A 21,337-nucleotide genomic window follows, 5' to 3' on the forward strand; every position below is an offset into this window, starting at 1 on the left:
TGCACATGTACCCTAGAACTTAAAGTATAATAAAAAAATAAAAAAAATTAAAAAATAAAAAAAAAAGAAAATGTGGCACATATACACCATGGAATATAATGCAGCCATAAAAAAGGATTCAGTTCATGTCCTTTGTAGGGACATGGATGAGGCTGGAAACCATCATTCTCAGCAAACTATCACAAGAACAGAAAACCAAACACTGCACGTTCTCACTCATAGGTGGGAGTTCAACAGTGAGAACACATGGACATAGGGCGGGGAACATCATACACTGGGGCCTGTTGAGGGGTGGGGGCCGAGGAGAGGGATAGCATTAGGGGAAATACCTAATGTAAATGACGAGTTGATGGGGGCAACAAACCAACATGGCACATGTATACATACGTACCCTAGAATTTAAAGTATTTTATATATATATACATATATATATATATATATCTGTGGGGAGGCCAGGCATGATGGCTCATGCCTATAATTCCAATACTTTGGGAATCTGAGGCAGGAGGATTGCTTCGGGTCAAGAGTTGGAGACCAGCCTAGCCAACATAGTGAGACTATGTCTCTACAAAAAATTAAAAAAAAAAAAAAATTAAGTGGGCATGGTGGTATGTGCCTGTGGTCCCAGCTCCTCAAGAGGCTGAGGGGGTGGGATCACTTGAGCCCAGGAGTTTGAGGCCACAGTGAGCTGTGATTGTACCACTGCACTTCAGCCTGGGTGACAGAATGAGGCCCTGTCTCTAAAATATCCATGGAGAAAGCAAATGTGTGAATGGTTAGTAAAACTCTGGATATCTCTCTCATGCTACCTCATTCCTGGGAGACTTCAGTTTTCCCCATGTAAGGAGCAACCTCATTTTTCCCAAAGTTTCTATCTTCTTTTCTCTCTGTACAAATGTGAGTTGAAGAAGGGAATCCCATGAGTCCCAGGAGTAAGTCTGAAAAGTGTGTCCACAGCCTAAGGGACATTATTGGAACATTCCATTTAGAGCAAAATCTGCCTTTGAGTTGGGGCCTGGCAAATCTGTCCTAAGGACACAGTCCTGTTTCTTATCTACTTACTCTGTTAGTCTTTTGCACTTTTGTTGGTTCTTTTTTTTTTTTTTTAATTTTTCTTGGAATGGCAGCCTAGGCTTGCCAACTCATGTATGAAAATGCTTACTTAGCTCTGCGAAAGGATTAAAAAGTAATCTACATAGCCACCGACAATTTTCATTAACTGCATCCACCCTCGTTCTATCTGACTTTATTTTTGGTTTCTTCTATTTTCTATCCTGACCCTATCACCACTGGCCTCCTAATATATTTCTAATTCTAATTTTCATGGCTTTGTAAACTTTGCTCTACTACCGTTGTCATTTTAGAAGGTATGCTATTTCTTCAAAAGCCACATAAAGTTTTTAACTCCTTAGAAGAACCTCTGTTAAGTACAATGTTGCTATTTGGAACTACCTTCTTCTAGAATTTCCTGAATGCCAGCAATAACACTTAATTATTATTATTCTCATCATCATTCTCCTATATTGTAAGAAACACGTACTACAGGAGCAAAGAAGCAGTTACTTGTTCCTCATTTATTATATGCATAGCTGAATAGATAACATCTGTATTTGTCTCAAGACTAACCAAGTTAATCTCAAGTCTAACTGCAAAATTAGCCTTTTAAGGCAAAACAGTGTCTGGGGAAGAGCTCAGAGTGCTAAGAAATATTTTAAATATTGGCCAGGCGCGGTGGCTTACGCTTGTAATGCCAGCACTTTGGGAGGCCGAGGTGGGTAGATCACGAGGTCAGGAGTTCAAGACCAGCCTGGCTAACACAGTGAAACCCAGTCTCTACTAAAAATACAAAAAATTAGCCGAGCATGGTGGCGGGCGCCTGTAGTCCCAGCTACTTGGGAGGCTGAGGCAGGAGAATCACTTGAACCTGAGAGACAGAGGTTGCAGTGAGCGGAGATTGCACCACTGCACTCCAGCCTGGGCAACAGAGTGAGACTCTGACTCAAAAAAAGAAGTATTCTAAATAATTATTGAGGAAAAAGGCAGAAGGAGAACGTTTGGAAAGAAACTAAAACAGAGAATATGAAAAAAGCGATATGATGGCAATGTGGACTAATAGTAAAATCACAAGTGACACTGATTCAAGATGGTAACTAATGGATCAGAATGAACATTAGAAAGCAGCTCATCTGCTCCATGATTTTACAAGTGAAATAAGCTCAATGAGGAGTGGCATGCTAATAGCCACTCTGAGCTAGTAGTAAAGCTGAGACCAGAATCCAAATATCCTAAATACAATTGATGCACTTTCATTTTATAACAGTATATCTCCAACTAGCTGCTATAATGTCTATACTTAAATGAGACAGTACTGTGTATGTCACCATAAAATGATGTCAATACTAGGAGAACAAAGAAAAAAATTACAGCTCCAAGCTTTATTATTGCCTCTATCACTTATCTTCTAAAATTAATTTCAAATGTCATTTATTCATTCCTTTATTCTTCTATTGAAGGTTTTCTATGTGCTGGATATTGTTCCAGACCATGGGAATATCACAGTTAACAAGATGCATGGCCTCCATTGAATTTATACCCTAGAATGAGAAAATCAACTGTTACCAAATATATATATATATATATATATAGTTTTGGATTCAGATAGATACCAAAGAGGAAATTAACATGCTGAAGGCAGACAGGAGTTGGGATGGTGAGATTAAAGATCTACTTTAGCAAGGATATTGGGGGAAGTCTTTCAAAGGAAGTGACATGAAGGCTGAGAAGACATCCATCATACAAAGACCAAAGGAAGCATATTCCAGGCAAAGGGAACAAGGGGAAGGGCTTGAGACAGAAAGAGAGATAGAGATATGGCCAAGTGTGATGAGCAAAAAGGAGGTGTGTCAAAGACTAGCTCAGAGAGGTAGAAAGAGGCTAGATCATAATGGCCTTTGAAGATAACTTAAAAAAAATGGGTTTTACTTCAGAATCAATGGAAAGTCATTAAAAAAAATCTCTTTTGAACTCTGGAAATTTACTCTCTGTGGCGAATGACTGTAGAAGAACAGTAGTGGAAGTAGAGGCAATTGCTGTGAACCAGGTCAACACTGACGGTGGGATTAACCAGGATGGTGGCAGTGCAGGGGAGAAAGTCCACAGATTCATAGCTGCAAGATAAATTTTAGTGGTGGGGCCAACAATATCTCTTGATGACTCAATGAGGAGAAATGAGGGAAAGGGAGAGAATCAAGAATGATTCTGTTCCATTTCTGGCTTCAGCAAAAATGGATAAATCATGGTGCTATTTACTGGGAAAGAAAAGGCTTGGGGACTATGGTGATGGGTAGAAATGTAAAAGTTCCATGTATGTTATTTTTATTATTATATCTTATATGTTATTCTATTTTATTATATATGTATAACATATATCTTATATGTTATTCTTATATTATTATATTTTTATATGTTTTATTTTATTTATTTATTTATATTTTTTGAGATGGAATTTCACTCTTGTTGCCCAGGTTAGAGTGCAATGGCGTGATCTCAGCTCACAGCAACCTCCACCTCCCGAGTTCAAGCAATTCTCCTGCTTCAGTCTCCCGAGTAGCTGGGATTACAGGCATGCACCACCACGCCCAGCTAATTTTGTATTTTTAGTAGAGACGGGGTTTCTCCATATTGGTTGGGCTGGTGTTGAACTCCCGACCTCAGGTGATCCACCCGCCTCGGCCTCCCAAAGTGCTGGGATTACAGACGTGAGTCACCGCGCCGGACATCTTATTTTTACTATGACATTTTAGGTGCTTATTAACTATCTAGTAGGGGATGTCAGGAAAGTAAACAGTGATAGAAATTTGAGGCAAGGACACCAGCATAATGGTGATTTAAAGCAATGGAAATGAATGAATTCCTCTAGGGAAAGAACAGAGCTGACTGAGCCCCGGGCTCTCCAAATTTTACATATGAGGTAGAAAAGGTGCCCTCAACAAAGACAGAAGGTGCAAGGGGAAAGACAGAAAGAAAACTCGGGGAATGTGCTCTCAAGAAACAAGTCAACTTTTTCAAGAAGAAGCAAATTATCAACCATGATGTCAAGAGCATGGTGGAGTCGGATAAGAACAGAAATATATCCATTAGTTTTGAAATAGCAAAGCACTGTTGCTTTGATATTTGAACAAAAGCAATTTTACTATCGTTTTTAAAAATCAGGCACTGTGGAAAGGTTAAGAGTTACTTTTATGCATATGTGCATCCTTCCAAACCTATCCTGCATAAAATGATAGCCACACACACACAGGTCTTTTTTGTTTAAATGTAAAACATAAATGGGAACATATCTTCTTCTTCTACTCTCTTCATATACTGCTTTTTAAAACTTTATATATATATACGTGTGAGTGTATATATGTGTGTGTATATATATGTGTGTGTCTATATATGTGTGTGTGTATATGTGTGTGTGTGTATATATATATATTTTTTTGAGATAGGGTCTCACTCTGTCACTCAGGCTGGAGTGCAGTGGTGTAATCTCAGATCACTGTAGCCTCAACCTTCCTGGCTTAAGTGGTCTTCCCATTTCAGCCTCCAAAGCACCTGGGACTAAAGGCCCCTGCCACTACACCCAGTTGATTTTTTTATTTTTCGTTGAGACGGGGTCTCACCATGTTGCCTAGGCTGGTCTCAAACTCATAGACTTAAGTCATCGTCCTCTGCCTCAGCTTCCCAAAGTGCTGGGATTATAGGCATGAGCACCACACTCGGCCTACATATTATTTTGGAGATCATTCCTTACCTGAATGTATACATTTATGACATAATTTTAATGGCAACTTACTATTTTGTTATAAGGATTTAACCTACACTTTTGATCTTTTCTTACACGCACAATTCATTATATTGCATTATACTGTGTACTTCTCTAAGTATATGTATGAAAAACGGAAGTCTTCAAGTGAGGGAAGATTGATAGGTAAAGCTCATCCTATAGGAATGGGAGTAAGAACTAAAACACAAAGGTTCTTTCCACTGCGTCATATTGCCTCCTTTTGTATTGTAAGAATTGATTAATATTTGGAAGAACTCAGCACACAAATAAAATTTGCAAGCATTTAATTAACAAATAACGTTCTTTCAATGGCAGTGTTTTAATTGGATTTCTTATTTACTCTTGCATTCATTAAAATAAAGCCATGAATCAGTACAATTTCTCTTCAAAGCCAGACAATTAAAATGGCTTTGAGTTTTTTGTTGTTGCTGGGTTTTTGTTTGTTTGTTTGCTGTTTCCACTTACTCCCTAGATTTGCTTATTTTATCTTAATTTGGCCAAGATTTCAATAGAAACTATAGGTTCAAAATTCCCTTCTTAGTACCTATCTAGAAATTTAGAATGCTATCATTACATTTTCTAGTTTCAACAGCTACCTTTTTAGAATCTGACATCTCAGGAATATCACATAGGCCGGGCATGGTGGCTCATGCCTGTAATCCCAGCACTTTGGGAAGCACAGGCAGGTGGATCACCTGAGGTTAGGAGTTCGAGACCAGCCTGGCCAACATGGTGAAACCCCATCTCTACTAAAAATACAAAAATTAGCCAGGTGTGGTGGCGTGCGCCTGTAGTCCCAGCTACCCAGGAGGCTGAAGCAGGAGAATCGCTAGAACCGGGAGGCAGAGGCTGCAGTGAGCCAAGATCGCACCACTGCTCTCCAGCGTGGGTGACAGAGCAAGACTCCATCTTGGAAAAAAAAAAAAAAAAAAGAAAAGAAAAGAAAAGAAATACGACATCAACTAGAAAAAGTAAAGAGTTTACAGTTAGTATCTTTCCTTCAAGTGGCTAAAGAGATTATGCAAAATCCATAACCTGCCTCCCCTCATCATACTCTTCTTCCTGTTTTTATGGCCATCACTTTTATTTCCTATTTGTTCTTTGCTTTAACTTATGGCGCTTCCTCAAACAAGTCTGTTAAGCCTATCTCCCAGGGCAGTCATAGATGTCAGTGAAAAACCGGAGGAAGCAGAAGAGAACTGGAATAAGCCCTCCACCTTCTGCCACCATCACCGGCACCCTTCGCGCCACAACTTGCAAGACCTGAGCCTGTTATGTTTTGCCTGATACTCATATTTCAATCTGGAGACTAAAAAGGCACAGAGAGAAACCATGTTGGAGCCCTCACCGTGGTACATAACTGACACAACTAATATTGTGTGTCCATGTGAGCATCAGACCAAAGCGAAATCATCAAAGTGATGAGATCTGTCGTTTACGCCTTTCTCCCTTTCTCCCAACACAGCCAACCCAAGGGGTCACAAACTGGGATGCCCCAAAGATGTGTTTCCTTTGGTCCATACAAATATTTTTAAACTTTTGAACTAGTTGCCAACGTTTAAAAATGGAAAACGATACGTAAAACTCAAGACTTGCAGGTCCTTTTAAATTGGCAACACCAAGTCAACTCCGCGGCCTGAGGACAATGGGCCGCAGCTGAGTAGCAGCTGCTCCGTGCAGGCAAAGAGGGCACTACGCTTTGGCGCATGCCTGGTGAGCTTCTGCCTGGCCCTTCTCACTCACTCATGTTACCTGCACTCCCACTTGAGGCATGTGAGTTTACGACCTTTCGAAGTGAAGTACTGCCAAATACTCTCTAATAAAGATTTGGCAGCCTTGCCAAAGTAGCTGAGAAATCATTTTTTAAATAATTTACTTCTGCCTATAAGAAACTGGGTCTTTGATCTAAACGTTCCCATCAGATATTCCAGCAGCGTACAATCTGACCCTCTGGTTTCTGACCATCCAGACACCTAGGAGACCTGGAAACAAAACAGATAGGACAGGGAGGTGGAGAACATGGTGGACCCGGCACCCACATGCTTCTTGACGTCTCTTCCACCCTCGTCATCATCGTGTCACCATAAATGGATCAAAGGGCTAACCTAAGGCTGAAAGGCTTCTCCCGAGAGTGGTATGCATTCTAGTGGGATTTGCAAAGACTCAGAAATGCTATCAAATGCTAAAGACAGGGATTTGCCATAATGATTTGCATTCATAGCTGGTGAAAACATGGCAAAAGAGGTAGCCAGAAACGAGAAAGCTGCCTTAAGTCCCTCCTGATCAGCATGTCCGCAGTCTCTCTGCTTGTCATTGGATCCAAGCCCATGCTATTTCCAGAATATAGTGTATTCTCAGGATATTTAGTAACCATTTTTACTTACCAGTAAGATGAGGAGAGGCAAACGTGAAATCACCATTCCTAAGCAACCACACAAAGCCTCAGGTACCTACCTGAAGAAAACACAGCCACCCTCATTGTGCAGGAACACAAGGCCAAAGCCACAGATCTCCACACACCCTGGATCAGCCCACACAGCTGGATGAGCACAAACCCTGGATTGTTATATTACACTTATAAAACTGCACTGCACAAAAGAAAGCCCAAACATTAAGTCATTATCGCATTGAAAACTTAAGAGCAGCACGTTAACCTGCCAAAGAAAACACCCAGGAGTGCCCGCTGGAAGGAGGGCAGGCTGGGAGAGAGGCAATGCAGCAGTGGCCTGCACGGGAAGCACTTGAACTCCAGGTGAAACTCATTTTGAAGCTATGCTAGACCCCATGAAATATTATTTGTGAAAAGGTATGGCCACAATTAATGAAGAGGCATGGTAGCAATGTAAGCCATGTAAGATTGACCTCACACACTTCTGAATACTTATTTTTAACCAAATAAGGTTCTTTAACTCCAAAGTTCACCTAGTAGATCAACTGTATATAAAAAGCTCGCAAATGGTTTCGTCTCCTAGTTCAGGAAAGAGAGAGCAAATGTGATGGTTGCCTCCACGGATCAATTGCAGATCAATTAGTAGTAAAGAAAAAATACTTCTGAAATTATAAAGTGAATCCATGGGGAAATAGAATTCGACTGATAAGGAATAGATGCGCACAACCTCTCCACTATGTACAGGGAAGTGCTCCTGTACTGCAGTTACTCCATCACACCTATTTTACTCTTGAGGCAAAAAGAGAAACCTCAGGCATCTGAAAATCTAATCCTGAGCACAACAGGCACCAACCTGAATGAGTAGGAAACTTGAACTTGCTTTTCTTCTTTCACAGGTCTGATTTCATCTAATCCTGCCAGCTACATCCAATCACTTCATTTCTCCCTTCCGGTCCTTTTCCTATGCCCTTTCCTCATTGCACAATGCTTGAATGCTCTGCTTTACATTCTCTTCAGAGGAAATGGCTATGGATAAATGTAACAAATGGGAAGCTAAAGCCTTGAACTTGATGCTGGACCACACTTATAAGGAGACAATTGCTTTTCCAAGAGAATAAACAAAGGGCTTCAACTATTTAAAGAGCTATTATGAAGAAATGGATTTAACACTGTATAGAATTCTGGAAGGCAAAAGTAGACTCAATGGGTAGATATTACAGGCAAGCAGATTATAACTAACAAGTTAAACCTCTTAAAATACAGAAATGTTTGCCCTGTCTGATGGTGAAGTCTCTTTCATTGGAAACGTTCAAACATCTGAAAAAAATTCCTTTTAGAAATACAATGGATGGTATGGCAGCATTGGATAAAGTGATAAGACTAAATCAACTCTAATTCTAAGGAGTCTGTGATTCCACAATAAGTAATGTTATATGAATAACTTTTCCAAGTGAGAAACGCAGCCACACACATCCACGTGATGAGGCAGGCTGGCTGAGGGGAACATAGGGAGCAACAAGACGGGAGATGCCCATCGCTGACATATCGAAGGGAGTGACACTGTCCGAGTCTTAGGATAAAAACTGACCCATAATAGACTGGAGGATAGAAAAAGGATTGGAAAAGATAAAAGATTGATAGGCTAGAACCTTCCAGATAAAATCTAATGGGAAAAAGGGGAAGCCATGCTTATGTAATTAACTACATATGCATAGGACATGGGTGTCTAACTTAATGGCAGTTTATGGTTTTACTTTTAAAAGTCAAAAATGCCCTACCCTACTAGAAAAGTTAGGATTGTAGTTTTTCTGGTTTTGGATAAGGGGAAGGAAAATGAAAGAAAACGATCTTCTCCACTCTCCCCCTCTCACACCCTTCCAACTCCGTGAGCAACTAAAGAGCTTCCATCCAGTATTCTCCTACAGATAACACTGTCCTTGACCCAAATGTCTGTGGCTGGCCAAAATTTATAGACAGACTAGTAAGAGGCTTTGAGGACGTGAACTCAGACTATTGTTTCTAAAATTTAGCTTAGATCTCTCAGAGAAATGTTGGTAAGTCAAAAAGAAAGATGTGGACAAGAAGGAGGAAAGTCTTATTGGGCAGACTGCTTTAAAATATAACAGCACTTTGTGCAAAACTGTGTTATTATTGCCCTAGCGCTTCTATGTTAGTATGTTAGAAGTCTGTGAATCTCTGTCATTTAAAAAGTTAATCATAACATAATGTTAACACACATTATCTGTGTGAGTCAAGGCTATTCTTGTTGTCTGGGCTCATGTGCCCAAACTGACCACATCATTTTCTTAGCACCAAGAGGGTTGTTCTTACAATGTGGCTACTTTTGCATTTCCTTCTTTGGAGCCTTGTAAGTAAAGAATAAAAGGAAGGGGAAAAAAGGAGTGTGCAATTTACTATAGTAAGTAAAAGCCGGGATCTGTTTAATGTGTGTATCCCCTACGATTCACTCATATGTTTTTCCTTTCTTGAGAAGGTGGTGATCAAAAATAACTTTAAGGTTGCATCACCGATTTTCCACGAAGCCATTTCACATGGTCCAAACCCACAAATGTACCTCCACTCCGGCACACAAATCACCCACCCTATCCACACCCAAGATCAAAGAGAAGGAGACCTGCCCAAGAAACCAAGTCACACCAACACTTGCCTTATATGCCCAATGAAGTCAGCTGGGAGTAAAAAAATCAAAAATGAGCTTGTAGAAATTTACAGTCTCTAAGTATTTTCCCACAAAACACTTATTAATTGGGAAAGGGGAAATACAGGTGTATCTTGTTTTATTGCACTTCTATTTATTGCACTTTGCAGATATTGCGCTTTTTACAAATTGAAGACTTGTGGCAATCCTGTACTGAGCTGGCCTGTTGGTGCCATTTTTCCAACAGCGTGTGCTCGCTTTGTGTGTGTCACATTTTGGTAATTATTGCAATATTTCAAACTTTTTCATTGTTATCGTATCTGTTGTGGTGGTCTGTGATCAGTGATCTTTGATGTACTGTAATTGTTTTAGGGTGCCATAAACCACACCCATATGACAGTGAACTTAATCAATAAATGTTGCATTTGTTCTGACTGCTCTAGACTCACTGGCCATTCACCATCTCTCTCTCCCTCTCCCCAGGCCTCCTTATTTCCTAAGACACAACTATATTAAAATTGGGCCAATTAATAACCCTACAATAGCCTCTAAGTGTTCAAACAAAAGGAAGAGTCACTCTGATCTCACTTAAATCAAAAGCTAGAAATGATTACACTTGGTGAGAAAGGCATGTCGAAAGCAAGCATAGGCAGAAACCCAAGCCTCTTACTTGGCCGAGTTGTGACTGCAAAGGAAAAATTCTTAAAAGAAATTAAAAAGTGCTACTCTCACAAACGTACAAATGATAAGAAAGAGAAACAGCCTTATTGCTGATAGGGAGAAAGTTTTCGTGGTCTGGATAGAAGACCAAACAGGCCACAACATTTCCTTAAGCCAAAGCCTAATCCAGAGCAATGCTGTAACTCTCCAATTCTAAGAAGGCTGAGAGAGGTGAGGAAGCTGCAGAAGGAAAGTATGAAGCTAGCAGGGGTTGGTTCATGAGGTTTAAGGAAAGAAGCTGTCTCTGTAACTTAAAAGTGCAAGGTGAAGCAGCAAGGGCTGATGAGAAGCTGCAGCAAGTGATACTGAAGATCCAGCTAAGATCATTGATGAAGACAGTTACACAAAACAACAGATTATCAATGTAGATGAAATAAAACAGCCTTCTGTTGAAAGAAGATGCCACCTATGACTTTCACGCTAGAAAGAAGCAGGTGCCTGGTTTCAAAGCTTCAAAGCATAGGCTGCCTCTCGTGTTAGGGGCTAAGGGAGCTGGTGACTTCAAATTGAAGCCAACGCTCATTTGCCATTCTAAAAACTCCTAGGGCCCTTAAGAATTATGCTAAATGGAGGGCTGGGTGTGGTGACTCACAGCTGTAATCCCAGCACTTTGGGAGGCCAAAGCAGGAGGATCACCTGATGTCACGAGTTCGAGACCAGCCTGACTAACATGGTGAAACCTCGTCTCTACTAAAAATACAAACATTAGTTAGGCACAGTGGTGGATGCCTATAATCCCAGCTACTCAGGAGGCTGAGGCAGGAGAATCGCTTGAACCTGGGAGGCAGAGGTTGCAATGAGCTGAAATCGTGCTATTGCACTCCAGCCTGGGTGACAGAGCAAGACTCTGTTTAAAAAAAAAAAAACAAAAAGAGTTACGCTAAATCTACTCTGCTTGTGCTCTGTAAGTGGAACAACAAAGCCTGGATGACAGCACAACTGTTTACAGCACAGTTTACTGAATATTTTCAGTCAACTGTTGAGACCTATCACTAAAAAAAGGTTCCTTTCAAACTATTACTGATCACTGACAATGTACCCAGTCACTCAAGAGCGCTGATGGAAATTTACAAGATTACCATTCTCATGCCTGCTAACACGATATCATTCTGCAGTCCATGGATTAAGGAGTAATTTCTACTTTCAAATGTGTTTAAGAAATAGATTTTATAAGGCTACCACTCTGATAGTGTTTCCTCTAATGGATCTGGAAAAGTAAACTGAAAACTTTCTGGAAAGCATTCACCATTCTAGATGCTATTAAGAATGTTCTTGATTCATAAGGGGAGGTCAAAATAGCAATATTAACAGGCGTTTGGAGGAAGTTGATTCCAACCTTCATGGATGACTTTAAGGAATGCAAGACTTCAGTGGAGAAAGTCACTGCAGATGTGATATGTGATAGAAACACCAAGAGAATTAGAATTAGAAGTGCAGCCTGAAGACGTGACTGAATTGCTACAATCTCATGATAAAACCTGAACAGGTAAGGAATTGCTTCCTATGGCTGAGTAAAGAAAGTGGAATCTACTGGTGAAGATGCTGTGAACATTGTTGAAATGACAACAGAGAATTTGGAATATGACATAAACTTAGTTGATAAAGCAGTGGCAGTGTTTCAGAAGATTGACTCCAATTTTGAAAGAAGTTCTATTGTGGGTAAAATGCTATCAAACGGCATTGCATGCTACAGGAAAACCTTTTGTGATTTCCCCGTAGTTACAGGGAAATCAACAGTGTTGGCAAACACAGAGTCAACTGACATGGTAAATTTCATTGTTGCTGGATTTTAAGAAGTTGCCACAGCCACCCCAACCTTCAGCAACACCACCCTGAGCAGTCAGCAGCCATCAACATTGAGGCAAAACCCTCCACCAGCAGAAGGATTATGGCTCACTGAAGACTCACAAGATCATCAGGATATTTTAGCAATAACATATTTTTTAATTAAGGTATATACATTTTTCAGACATAATGCTATTATTACACACTTAATAGACTATAGGATAGCATAACTTTTATATGTTTTGGAAAACATATCAATTTGTGTGACTTGCTTTATTACAATATTTGCTTTATTGAGGAGGTCTAGAATCAAACTGCACTGCCTCTGAGGTGTGCCTGTAGTAATTTTAAAGTAGAGAAACTGGCAGATACGATATTTACCATGTGTTCCAGTAATGAAACAAAGCAGTATCACGTTCCTCTCAATCTGATGCACTGAGAAGAACACATCACTTCTCTGATATTCTTGCCAAAAATGTTATTGTCAAACCTCAATCTAATCATGAGGAAACAGACAAACCCAACTTGAGAAATATTCTACAAAATAACTGGCTTGTACTCTTTAAATGACTTCTAGCTTATGAAAGAAAAAAAAGAAAGCTGAAGAAATATGACAGAGTAAAGAGGACTTGGGAAATATGACAACTAAATGTGATCCTGGCCCCAGGGGCAATCAAAAAATTTGGATAAAGTCTGTAGATTAGATAATATCAAATTAATATTAATAGCCAGATTTTTATTGTTATACTTACGGTTATAAAACAGAATGTCCCCATTTTAAATAGCTACACAGTGAAGTGTTTAGAATTGAAGGCGCGTCGTATCTGTAACTTGATCCCAAATGTTCAGAAAATTTATATATATGCATACATTACATGCATATATGTGTGTATATCAGCCGGGTGCAGTGGCTCACTCCAGTAATCCCAGCACTTTGGGAGGCCGAGGTAGGTGGCTCACGAGGACAGGAGATCAAGACCGTACTGGCTAACACGGTGAAACCCCGTCTCTACTAAAAATACAAAAATTAGTCGGGCATGGTGGCACACACCTGTAGTCTCAGCTACTCAGGAGGCTGAGATAAGAGAATTGCTTGAACCCAGGACGTGGAGGTTGCAGTGAGCCAAGATTGCGCCACTGCACTCCAGCCTGGGTGACAGAGCGAGACTGTGTCTCAAAAATAAAATAAAATAAAAATAAAATTATGTGTGTATATGTGTGTGTAGATAGAATGATCAACTAATTGCAGTAAAATGTAAAACATTAACATTTGGGGGATCTAGGAAGAGTATATAGAAATTCTTTGTAACATTTGCATGTTTGCAAATTCTCTGTAAATAAAAAGTTTCTTAAAATTAAAGCAAACAAACAAAAAACACGAGGCCAGGCACGGTGGCTCACGGCTGTAATCCCAGCACTTTGGGAGGCTAACGTGGGCAGACCACTTGAGGTCAGGAGTTCAAGATCAGCCTGGCCAACATGGTGAAACCCCATCTCTACTAAAAACACAAAAAATAGCCAGGGGTAGTGGTGGGCGCCTGTAATCCCAGCTACTCAGGAGGCTGAGGCAAGAGAATCACTTGAACCCGGGAGTTGGAGGTTGCAGTGAGCTGAGATTGCACCATTGCACTCCACCCTGGGCAGTAAGAGTGAGACTCCATCTCAAAAAAAAAAAAAATTAAAATTAAAAAAAAAAGTAGGAAACCCCAATGTCCTTTGCTCCCCCCACCCCCAACACTGAGAAGCTTTGCAATGCTCTGGGTGGTCTTCCCTGAAAGCAGCAAGCTCCCTTAGGGCACCAGTGTATCTCCAAACCCCAGAGCCTAACACAGGGCCTGGCATCTGCCAGGGGCTCGAAAAAGGGCCAATGAATAAATGAACTACAAGAAAGATCCAAAAGTGTGGGCAAACCCCAATTTGTGGCTCTCCCTCTGCAGAGCTGGTAGGAACCGTGGCTGTCTTGTGTAAATGCTAGCTGGGAATGATGAGCAGATGGCATTGGAATGGAGAGTAAGTTGTGGCTCTACCCTAAGGGATTATTTTTGTTGAGGAGGCAGGGGAGTGCAGCATGTACTCTTGGGCTGGCCTGCAATGGCCCTGCTCTCCTGAATTAGGAGTGCATTCCAGGTACCACATGTCCTACCATACAAGGTCTCTGTCGGATCACGCATAAGCCATGTGATGCACTGAGATAAGAAGAAATAAACACCAAGATGTACCAAGATAACAAGAAGGATCGAAATAGTTCCACGTTCAGTAAATCCTTCATCATGAAAATAATGCCTCATAACATTCTGTTCTTACTTCCCAAACCACAAGTACTTGGTTTTTCAAATTCACATTGATTTTGTACATGAGGTCTGAAATTAGCATCGTTTTAATTATCAAAGTTCAAGAAACACTTCAGAAAAGTTTAAGAGATGAAAAATACGACTTTGCTTTGAAAATGCAGCTAATTCATGAATGTCCCAAACTGATTGCCTCTCCAGAAAAATTCAATTCTGAATAGTGACAAAGGAAAAAACATGTAATCCACAGACCATGAAAATGTATTAGGGGATGTTCCTATAACCCACAGAAAACAGGGACATAGAAGATACGTGCTTTTTCTAGCCAAGTTACAATTTCACAATCACGAACACTGTGTCATAATATTCCAGAAAAAAATTAAACAAGGCTAACTACAGCACATAACTGAGGGCAAGATGCAATATTGCAAACCTCATTTGCATATTAATTCACAGGGGCCTTTCTGCTTTATAAGGAATATAATTTTCAAGGATATCTAGATGAGATTGCTATGCACACTGGTAGGGACTTATCTACCAGTTTATTTGAAAATGAGTTCTTAGGGCAAACCCAAATCATAAGGAGGGGAAAAAAGCAACACCATCCTACAATCAGGAATAAACAGGGAGCCCACTGAGGAACTAGGGCAAGTTGGTACAGCTGCGCCCTCTTCTTCTTTACTTGACACGTCAGAGAGGCCAATTAGTTCTCAGTCAAAACTCCATTCCTTCCTCCAACTTAATGAATAAGGGCAGATACTTAACTCGACCTCAGAGTCTTAGTTGTCGGCTATTAGTTTGTCCCTAACAACCCTCAGCCTCCCATCTCCCATTTCAGTGCTGCCCCACTTCTCTAAAACGGGAGAACCTAGGCATAGCATGCTTGCTTCTAGGCTCTCCCAGGGCTATGTTGTCTGTAAAACCCAAAAGGACTTGGCGCAAGAAAGATACCTCATGAGGCCCCAAGAGCAGGAGTCAGCTTCTCCCCTTTCTGTGCTCAGTATCCCACCTGTTCTAGACACAGTCTAGTCCTGAGGCTGCCAGTGGTGTGGGTCTATGAATGCCAAGTAAAATCACGAGGATTCACAGTGATCTGTACCCCTGACCTAAGGGTTCTGGAAGAAAACCCTCCTTTTGTGGAGCTCATACAGTAACCTCAGATCTGTATGCAAATAGGCAGACGGCATGGTATTGTTTTTTTTCTTTTTTTCTTTTTTTTATTTTTTATTATACTTTAAGTTCTAGGGTACATGTGCATAATGTGCAGGTTTGTTACATATGTATACTTGTGCCCTGTTGGTGTGCTGCACCCATCAACTCGTCAGCACCCATCATCATTTATATCATGTATAACTCCCAATGCAATCCCTCCCCCCTACCCCCTCCCCATGATAGGCCCCAGTGTGTGATGTTCCCCTTCCCGAGTCCAAGTGAATAATGTGCAGGTTTGTTACATATGTATACTTGTGCCATGTTGGTGTGCTGCACCCATCAACTCGTCAGCACCCATCATCATTTATATCATGTATAATTCCCAATGCAATCCCTCCCCCCTCCTCCCTCCCCATGATAGGCCCCAGTGTGTGATGTTCCCCTTCCCGAGTCCAAGTGATCTCATTGTTCAGTTCCCACCTATGAGTGAGAACATGCGGTGTTTGGTTTTCTGTTCTTGCGATAGTTTGCTCAGAATGATGGTTTCCAGCTGCATCCATGTCCCTACAAAGGACGCAAACTCATCCTTTTTTATGGCTGCATAGTATTCCATGGTGTATATGTGCCACATTTTCTTAATCCAGTCTGTCACAGATGGACATTTGGGTTGATTCCAAGTCTTTGCTATTGTGAATAGTGCCGCAATAAACATACTACCCAAAGGATTATAAATCATGCTGCTATAAAGGCACGGTATTGTTACAGTTCAGTCGTTCTCAATCAAACTCTGTCTTCCCCACTCCCTAGGCCCTCTCACTTCTCCGTGAGAACCCACAGCTATGGATACCCCCGGGCTGCTCTACAACTAGGATGATAGTGGCACATCAATAAAAATCAAGCCACTGCCTATTTTTGTCTAAAGAGGAAGCAAAGACACTAGACCAAAGGATAATATGACAGTTCTAGAAATATGAGTCTTCATGCTGGTTATCAGCTCCTAGTGTGTTATCACCAATGAAAAATGCAGAAGCTTTGCTTCTTGGTCCCCACCCAACTGGTTCTTCTTACCTTTGGTTCCATTGAAATGAAACTGTGGGTCCCTCTGCTCGAAATAACTGACCTTTTAATCGTCCTGCTATGGTAGAAGTGGTAGTAGTCCTTCAGGGCCCCTATCTGCAAAGGAAGGGTGGGAAGGAAAGAACAAAAGAAAGACATTAATGCATGAAAAACATCTTCTGTTTTCCTGTTTTTCATTTAAAAAGGAACACAAAACGAAAAAGGTCCATAAATTATGCAACTGCTGGCTGTGCTTAAATGTTACCTGAACCTTGGTGATCACTTTTCTAAAGAAGGACATGTGATATGAAATGGAGTGTCCTTGAGGCAGTGACTGCGGAACTAAAGATTATAATGGGGCAGCTTAGCCTCTCCAATCTCCTTTTAATGTTTAATTTATATGCAGCATTTTAAGTAATTCTATATCAATCTATACCCAAATGTGGGAAAGAGGGGGAAAAAAATCAAATAGCTATCTAGTTATAAAAACACATTGCATTTTGTTTGCTCTGAGAAATGTACAGTGAAGGACCTTGTTAGATTATTTATATAGTTAATTTGAAATATGTCTTAAGCAATTGATCATTCACGAAGATAACATGACTCGGTTTGTTTCTGACTTCTGTAGACAGTACAAATATATAGCTCTTATTCATTTTGTGCAAAACTAAAAGTAAAATCGCAATTTCTAAAACAAGACAAAAATCATACATCCTACCAATCAGCTAAGTTTCCTGTATAAAGACAGTTGGTTCTACTTTATCTTACCCATTTCTTTAACATTCCAGTCCTCCCATTTACATACACCTTTCCTCAGGTAGATCTGTTTAGGATGGCTTTGAAAATGAGCCCCTGTCCACTTTGGAAAAGCAAACGAGCAAAACCTCAACCAACCATATTTTCTCAGCAAATTATAAAATGTAGATCACAGAATGAAAACTGAACCACGCATTGAAGACAGAAGAGCTTGGTTCTAATTCCAGCTGACACTCACCAGAGCTAAACAACATACACTAAGTCTCTGTTTCCTGTTCTATAAAATTGGACTTTGGGCTAGTTAATTTCCAAGACCACTGCAGCACCCAGATTCCATTCTTTGACGCTCACATACTTTGGGCAAATACTATAGTAGCTGTTTCTCCAGGACATCCATGGCTCTGCCCTAAAATAATGACTATCATCAGGAAGTTTTCCAACTGGGACAAGTCAAAAGTTCAACTTTCCTAATTTAAAAAAAAAAAAAAAAAAGTCTTGGCCCAGGTTAATTTTTCCAGATAAAAGCTTCATTTCTCATTCCCTTCTTTTCATCACGTTCTCAACCATCATCCCACTCGATTTCTGTGCTATTTAGAAATCATGTCCTCACTAGGGCTTTACACAGTAATTAAACGTCTCATCATTAAGATTTGAAAGAAAGTCTAAGTCTCACATTTTTTATTCAAGTGGAAACTGCTCTGACCTACACAGATGAAATCCTGGACTCTAAAAACAAGTGGGGAATGCAGGCGGGGAAGCTTCTCATCTCAATGATCCTGGACTCTGAAGCAGCAGCGAACAATGAGGAAGAGGGCACAGATGCCAGCCCCAGCCTCCAGGAGTGTTTTAAGGAGGGATTTACAGGCCCATTTTAAGATTCCAGAGGACTAAGGGTAGAATTCAGGAGCGGTTGCATAATCCTTTACAAGAAAACCTTAAAATCCCAAGAAGCTTAGAGTTTTCATCTCCTGTAACTTTTGTCAAGAGCTCTCTTTGGTAAATACAGTAGTTCTCATGGAAAGAAACAGAATCTCCATAAGGAAGATCCTCACAGAACAACCCCCTCTCATATCTGTTTTCTACACAGTAGCTGGAATGAAGCTTTCAAAACACAAATCCGGCTGTATTCTATGTCCTACCCCTGCCTAAAATCCTTTAGTGGATTCCCTTTGCCCTTAAAACAAATAGCATCAGTCAACAATTAATAATATTTCATAATCTAGTTTTAAAAAGTAAATCAGAATAATAATATTGTATTAAACTTTTATTCACACTGTGCCAGGAACTATTCCATACGCTTCATCTAACTCACTGAATAGACCATTCTCCTCCTCTGACCTAGGGGCCTGCGTGGTCTGGCCCAGCCTCTCTCTGGCCTCACCTCAAATCACACTTACCAGTGTTCTCTCTGTACTCTGGCTGATATTGTTTGGCTGCGTCCCCACCCAAATCTCATCTTGAATTGTAGCTCCCATAATTCCCGCATGTTGTGGGAGGGACCCAGTGGGAGATAATTGAATCATGGGGTGGGTTTCCCCATACTGTTCTCATGGTAGTTAATAAGTCTCAAGAGATCAGCTGGCATGGTGGTTCATACCTATAATCCCAGCACTTTGGGAGGCCAAAATAGGTGGATCACTTGAGGTCAGAAGTTCGAGACCAGCCTGCCCAACATGGTGAAACTCTGTTTCTGCTAAAAATACAAAAATTAGTTGGGCATGGTAGCATATGCCTGTAATTCCAGCTACTCAGGAAGCTGAGGCAGAAGAATCATTTGAACCTGGGAGGTGGAGGTTGCAGTGAGCCAAGATTGTTCCACTGCACTCCAGCCTGGGCAACAGAGTGAGACTCTGACGGAAAAAAAAAAAAAGAGAGAGAGATCTGACGGTTTTATAAGGGGAAACCCCTTTTGCTTGGCCCTCATTCTCTTCTCTTGTCTGCTGCCATGTGAGACGTGCCTTTCACCTTCCTCCATGATTGTGGGGCCTCCCCAGCCACATGGAACTGTAAGTCCATTAAACCTCTTTCCTTGGTAAATTGCCGAGTCTTGGGTATGTCTTTATTGGCACCATGAAAATGGACTAATACACTGGCTATGCTGGACTTCCTTCCATTCCTTGACTGTGTCACCCTCATTGCTCCCTCCACCTGTGGCACCTCCCCTACCTCCACCCTCTCCGACTGAACTCCTCTTCCTCCTACTTCGAGTCTCATCTCAAGTAGGAAGTCTTCCAAAACTCCCCAGGCGAGGCCAGTGTCATTAATTATACCATCTCATATTAATAGAATCAAAAGAATATGCACCTCTAGTTATACCTTAATTAGTACAATTACTGGTTTAATGCCTGTGTCCCCATCAACCCATATGTTCTATTGAGACAGGAACACATCTGTTTGCTCACCATTTTATTCCCAGCTCCTAGTGCATGGCTCAACACAGGATAGAATCTCACTAAAGACTGCTGAATGAATGGCCTAAAAATCAGAATCCAGCCGAGTGCGGTGGCTCACGCCTGTAATCCCAGCACTTTGGGAGGCTGAGGTGGGGAGATTATGAGGTGAAGAGATCAAGACCATCCTGGCCAACATGGTGAAACCCCATCTCTACTAAAAATACAAAAATTAGCTGAGCATGGTGGCACACACCTGTAGTCCCAGCTACTCGGGAGGCTGAGGCAGGAGAATTGCTTGAACCAGCGAGGCCGAGGTTGCAGTGAGCTGAGATCATGTCACTGCACTCCAGCCTGGCGACAGAGCAAGACTCTGTCTCAAAAATAAATAAATAAAATAAATACATAAATAAATAAATATCAGAATACTTAAATTACTAAAACCACATACAGTAGAGCTACATGCAGCTCAAAATCTCTAGTATGAGTATCAAAGAATTATCACATCAAGGCTAAATTCAGCAAAAATGGTTTAGTTCTACCTTAACGCAGTATCAACTCTTCCAAGGTTCTGAAAGTTGTGGGTTGAGACATCTCTACCCTTTATTTTGTTTCATTTTGTTTGCAAGACAACAGTTAAAGGGTAAAGTGCCTTAGTTCAATTATTCTGCCCCATCTAAACAAAATAATCTATCACCTTCTAGGAATATATATATATAAGCATGTTTATTTCTCTCATTTATTAATATGCATGTTCCTTATTGACGAGAATTATCTTTTGTATTCTTTCAACAGCACCAAGCATACTGTTGGGCATTTAATAAATATTAAGAAGCAAAGTGTCACAACATGTTGGAAGTTATTCAATAGAAAGGCAGTGTATGAAAAAAGAGCAGTGATATTATCTATAAGCAGGCATTCCATCTATCTTCTCCAGGGTAATGTAAAACAAAAGCTGATGGTAGTTACATTAGTCAATAGCAGCAAGGACTAAAACAAGAAGCAATATTTAACTAACATGCGGATATCTTACAAATAAATCAGAAACAACAGGAGTATATGAAGTATAAAATCAATAGCAAATAGTGCAAAGCCCAACCTTTTCCTTAACGCTAGCTACATAAAGGAAAGAAAGAATAATTTCTTCACTCTTAGCCCTCTAAAGCTCCTCTTCTATACAGTCACACACTAACACAACTCTATACACAACTCTAAGTCAATGAATTTCATCTCTTGTTCCTGATTCCGTCAAGTTTTTGTGCTTTTTCTTCCTGAGTGGTAGCCCGCCACCCTTGCACCAATAATTCTCCT

General features: G+C 40.6%; 1 protein-coding gene across 1 annotated transcript in view; it reads right to left on the minus strand.

Moving 5' to 3' along the window:
• Positions 1–21,337, minus strand: part of PCSK5 (proprotein convertase subtilisin/kexin type 5) — a gene marked incomplete at its 5' end in the record, with an annotated part of 476,836 nt that overhangs the window by 417,890 nt on the left and 37,609 nt on the right. The window contains one exon of the mRNA XM_011947042.1: positions 16,893–16,997. Coding sequence (XP_011802432.1) covers positions 16,893–16,997 — 105 coding nt within the window. The remainder of the gene's footprint in view (positions 1–16,892; positions 16,998–21,337) is intronic.

The sequence above is a fragment of the Colobus angolensis genome, unplaced genomic scaffold, assembly GCF_000951035.1.
Source record: "Colobus angolensis palliatus isolate OR3802 unplaced genomic scaffold, Cang.pa_1.0 Scaffold257, whole genome shotgun sequence".
In the NCBI taxonomy this organism is placed as follows: Eukaryota; Metazoa; Chordata; class Mammalia; order Primates; family Cercopithecidae; genus Colobus; species Colobus angolensis.